The 5,313-nt window shown below is 44.7% G+C and overlaps 1 protein-coding gene across 1 annotated transcript in view; it reads right to left on the bottom strand.

The window, feature by feature from the left end:
• Nucleotides 1-604: 604 nt before the first annotated feature.
• The window catches only part of LOC306918049 (deoxyribose-phosphate aldolase-like), a gene marked incomplete at its 5' end in the record, with an annotated part of 18,067 nt that continues 13,358 nt past the window's right edge, over nucleotides 605-5,313 (bottom strand). The window contains 2 exons of the mRNA XM_079530942.1: nucleotides 605-1,748; nucleotides 2,569-2,718. Coding sequence (XP_079387068.1) covers nucleotides 1,692-1,748; nucleotides 2,569-2,718 — 207 coding nt within the window. The remainder of the gene's footprint in view (nucleotides 1,749-2,568; nucleotides 2,719-5,313) is intronic.

Raw genomic sequence — 5,313 nt, 5'->3', positions numbered from 1 at the left:
ATTCAAACCTTTGATGAGTAGAGTGGTGTCCATCTTTGAAGTCAATAAGTCCATGCATGGACGAGTCACTCTTCATGGAGACACAGCTGGGTACAGGAGACGCTGCTCTGTGATGATCAACCCTGTTACAAAGAGAGGATCAACAGGATTTATAGAGAATCATATCACATTAGACAAATAGCGTGTTTAGCGAATTATTATTATTATTATTATTATTATTATTATTATTATTATTATTATTATTATTATTATTATTATTATTATTACGCAGTATCAAAACTTGGATTAAATGCGCGTCACACGGGTTATGCAGGGAAGCGTCAATAGCATCATCTCTACACTCTAGTATAGAGCACCGAAGTCCTGATCACTGCCAGTAGAGGGCGCCAGTCCCCAGGTTCATCATCTCTACACTCTAGTATAGAGCACCGAAGTCCTGATCACTGCCAGTAGAGGGCGTCAGTCCCCAGGTTCTCTCTACACTCTAGTATAGAGCACCGAAGTCCTGATCACTGTCAGTAGAGGGCGCCAGTCCCCAGGTTCTCTAGTATAGAGCACCGAAGTCCTGACGTCACTGCCAGTAGAGGGCGTCAGTCCCCTAGTATAGAGCACCGAAGTCCTGATCACTGCCAGTAGAGGGCGCCAGTCCCCAGGTTCATCATCTCTACACTCTAGTATAGAGCACCGAAGTCCTGACGTCACTGCCAGTAGAGGGCGTCAGTCCCCAGGTTCGTGTACTTTTTATTTGCATTGTATTCCCCATAGGGGGATTTTAGATCGCCTCATATAAGAACTGTGTTTGAAAAATAAACCGATCACCCCGGCCTTTTCACTCATATGGATATGAAGCATCGACTGAAGGTGGAAATGTACAAATATACCCAAAGAGTAACAAAATAAGCGTTAGAAACGAGCCAAACAACCCAGGGACTACATTTCCGGGTAGGCGGGTGGCTGCATCTGCCCGTCGCACAACAGAAACTGAATGTTAATTACGTTTATTTTTATTTTATTGATATTTAATGTTTCGTGGTTAGTACGAGTCGAGTCACCACCAGCTGAGCTTACGTCAACGAGGAATCTCAGGAACGCAATATGTTGACAGCTGGGCGTGACGTATATTAGCAGCGACATTGCCTTCATATGTAGTTTCAAGGCTTTTGCGGCCACATTAATTCCATTTTCTCCAGAAACTGGCTGTATCAAATATGAATGGAAATCATTAACGACGCACAGCCACTCCCCTGACAGAAAGGCCGGCGTGGTCGGTTTATTTTTCAAACACAGTTCTTATATGAAGCGACCTAAAATCCCCCTATGGAGATTACAATGCAAATAAAACAATACATGAACCTGTGTATAGGCGCCCTCTACTGAAAGTGACAGACTTTAATAGCAGAAATATTAATACATCTTTATTAGAACAATTACTGTTAACCGTTCCTCCGCCATTATCGTAAATCTCCGTGATTTGGATTAATCTGGCCGAGCGCCATCCAATGTGTTCAATAGCACTGATCTGTAAACCCTAACCCAATAGCACTGATCTGTAAACCCTAACCCAATAGCACTGATCTGTAAACCCACTGATTCAAAAACCTCACAGACGGAGTTGGGTGGTTTCCTCCCGACAGCCAGGCTGTAGATCTGTAGATCTGGTAGTTCTTCACGTGGACTGGAAGTGCAGATCTTCAAGCCATGGGGAGGTCGTGATAGGCTGCATACTGTCCGGTCACGTGGTGGTAGATCTGTGGTGGACACACACGCACGCACGCACGCACGCACGCACGCACGCACGCACGCACGCACGCGCAGACGCACTTGTTGAAAGCGATAGACGTAATAATAATAGATAATAGTTAAAGATCCATTTGGTTACCAACTTAGCTGGGGACCACCTGGAACCCCCTCAAGGACCCCTGGTGGTCCCCGGACCACATGGGGACCACCTGGAACCCCCTCAAGGACCCCTGGTGGTCCCCGGACGACCTGGAACCCCCTCAAGGACCCCTGGGGGTCCCCGGACCACATGGGGACCACCTAGAACCCCCTCAAGGACCCCTGGGGGTCCCCAAACCACATGGGGACCACCTGGAACCCCATCAAGGACCCCTGGGGGTCCCCAGACCACATGGGGACCACCTGGAACCCCCTCAAGGACCCCCAGACCACATGGGGACCACCTGGAACCCCCTCAAGGACCCCTGGGGGTCCCCAGACCACATGGGGACCACCTGGAACCCCCTCAAGGACCCCCAGACCACATGGGGACCACCTGGAACCCCCTCAAGGACCCCTGGTGGTCCCCAGACCACATAGGGACCACCTGGAACCCCCTCAAGGACCCCCAGACCACATGGGGACCACCTGGAACCCCCTCAAGGACCCCTGGGGGTCCCCAAACCACATGGGGACCACCTGGAACCCCATCAAGGACCCCTGGGGGTCCCCAGACCACATGGGGACCACCTGGAACCCCCTCAAGGACCACTGGTTGAAAACCACTGCCTCTCTGGGTCAGCCAATAGAAACCCACCTGCCTCTCTGTGTCAGCCAATAGAAACCCACCTGCCTCTCGATGTCAGCCAATAGGCTGCTGGCGCCCAGGCGGAAGAGATGTGGGCGGAGCCACTCGTCTCCAAGCTCCTCCTTCATCAGCGTGAGCCAAACCAGAGACTCCTTGGCTGTGCGGATGCCCCCTGCTGGCTTAAAACCAACCTGCAATAACAATACAATAATATAAATACTACTACTACTACTATTCAAACTACTACTACTACTAATACCAGGCTGTACAGATGCCCCCTGCTGGCTTAAAACCAACCTGCAATAACAATACAATAATATAAATACTACTACTACTACTATTCAAACTACTACTACTACTAATACCAGGCTGTACAGATGCCCCCTGCTGGCTTAAAACCAACCTGCAATAACAATACAATAATATAAATACTACTACTACTACTATTCAAACTACTACTACTACTAATACCAGGCTGTACAGATGCCCCCTGCTGGCTTAAAACCAACCTGCAATAACAATACAATAATATAAATACTACTACTACTACTATTCAAACTACTACTACTACTACCAGGCTGTACAGATGCCCCCTGCTGGCTTAAAACCAACCTGCAATAACAATACAATAATATAAATACTACTACTACTACTATTCAAACTACTACTACTACTAATACCAGGCTGTACAGATGCCCCCTGCTGGCTTAAAACCAACCTGCAATAACAATACAATAATATAAATACTACTACTACTACTAATACCAGGCTGTACAGATGCCCCCTGCTGGCTTAAAACCAACCTGCAATAACAATACAATAATATAGCTGCAAGCAGCGATAAGGCGGGACCAAGAAAGAAGACAATACGCAATAAGCTCAATATGCACAAATAAGACTCACAGGCTGAGTTGTCGGTACCCGGATTTGAACACACAACCTTGTGGTCGAAGGGCGAGAGCTCTAGTGACTGAGCTACACGGAGACAATCAGTGACTACAATGTAAACAGGGAAATCATTCAGTGTGTTTGATAACAATCATGTATGTCCTCGTTTTGGGCATGTCAATATCCATTACTACAGTGTGTTCGCTGTTCATGTTTTCACGTACAACTTCTCTTCAACTGGAATTTCAGATAATGGTCCATACATTGTGTGTAGAACGTTTCACGCAAATTGCTCAAAAAAACAGGCAGAAAATCAGGTATAAGCATTTTTCAAACTGCTCAAAATGGCGGAAAGTCTGAGGGTGGAGCTTACTTGTCAAAGTGACAGATGTGTTCCCCCTGAGTCAAGGGACATGTGGAAACAAGTGCCATGAATTTTGGCCAAACAAAGCACGAGTTATGACTGTTTAAAGGTTCAAAAAATTGCTATAGCGCCCCCCTTTGTCCAATTGGAGTAAGACTGCTTCCAGTGCTATTTGGCATGACCCTCTACTATACTGTAAAGTGACATAAGCATATGACGCTGCATGTATGTATTAGAGGCAGAAGAAGAATTTTCACAAACCAGCAGTTTTCATTGACTCATAAAAACTTTAAATTTTTTTCACTTAAAAGAAAAAAACTACGATTTGTTGTCCGTATAGGTCCAAAGTTCACGTGTAGACGTTTTTGTGCATTTTGATCAAAGATCCTGGGAGGAGATACATTTTAACTGTTTTTCATATAATTAAAAATGGCGCGTGATCTAAAGGTCAGAGGTCAAAAGTCAGAACACGAAAGTTGTTCGGCATGAGGAGACACATATGTGTATCAAAGTGTCATTGCCAACAGTCAAACGGTTCATGAGATATGCACGTTCAAAGTTTGCATTTTCAATTGAGTGCTATAGCGCCACCCTTTGGCCAATGGTCATGGGCTTGGCATAGTCACCGTTTGGCATGGACCTCTACCAGATTCCTGCGTTTCGCGAAAACCGACTGCACGGTTCAGTCAGAACTAGGGTTGGGATTCGTTAGGATTTTAACGGTTCCGGATCCTTCCCGGATCCCTCTTAACGGTTCCGGTTCCTAACGGTTCCCTTAACGGATCCTAATATTATTTTTTCCCCTTTTTTTCTGACATAGATTATGCTTATATTATAACTAACCTAACCAAGTACATAATAAACACACATTCATTAATTCAATTATTGAAAATACACTTTACAATTATGAGGTGGCAGTGTGGCACTATTATTTAAACTTCACCACCACCACCACCAGCTAGACACCACAACAATATCATTGTTGCAATTTGTACTGTATATTGCAATTTGTACTGTATATTAAATATAGCCTACAGTACACATTGCAATAATGATATTGTTGTGGTGACAAATGTTGTCTTTAATGTTCAGATTAATTTAATATGAAGGACCCCTTACCCTAATGGAAACAAGCCATAGTGCTTTCTTGGATTATAAAATCGTTTTAGCAGACTATTATTGTATTGAACTGTAGGCTACGTTCCTGTGCTTTTTTTCTGCAAACTGTTCATAAAGTAATCAATCTATGGAGGTATGCACCTAAACGCTGGGCTCTCAACAGCCACGCGATTAATTTAGAACCAAATCAAAAGCAGTTGAGTTGCTTATAAGTGCAGACAAATTGATTTGGCTCTATACTATAGTTAACGTGATTCATAAAATATCAGACAGAAAGACGTCGAGTCATTGGCGTTCTAAATTAACACCATTAACAACAGTTGTACAATACGCCGCGGCCTAATGAAAAGCTCTGTAGACGACAGTAGTTTTATTTTCTATTACGTTACTAGCCTGGGGAAAGTGAACGAGCCTT

Source organism: Electrona antarctica (assembly GCF_951216825.1).
Source record: "Electrona antarctica genome assembly, contig: scaffold_364, whole genome shotgun sequence".
Classification (NCBI taxonomy): domain Eukaryota; kingdom Metazoa; phylum Chordata; class Actinopteri; order Myctophiformes; family Myctophidae; genus Electrona; species Electrona antarctica.
This window is presented reverse-complemented; position numbering and strand designations above follow the sequence as displayed.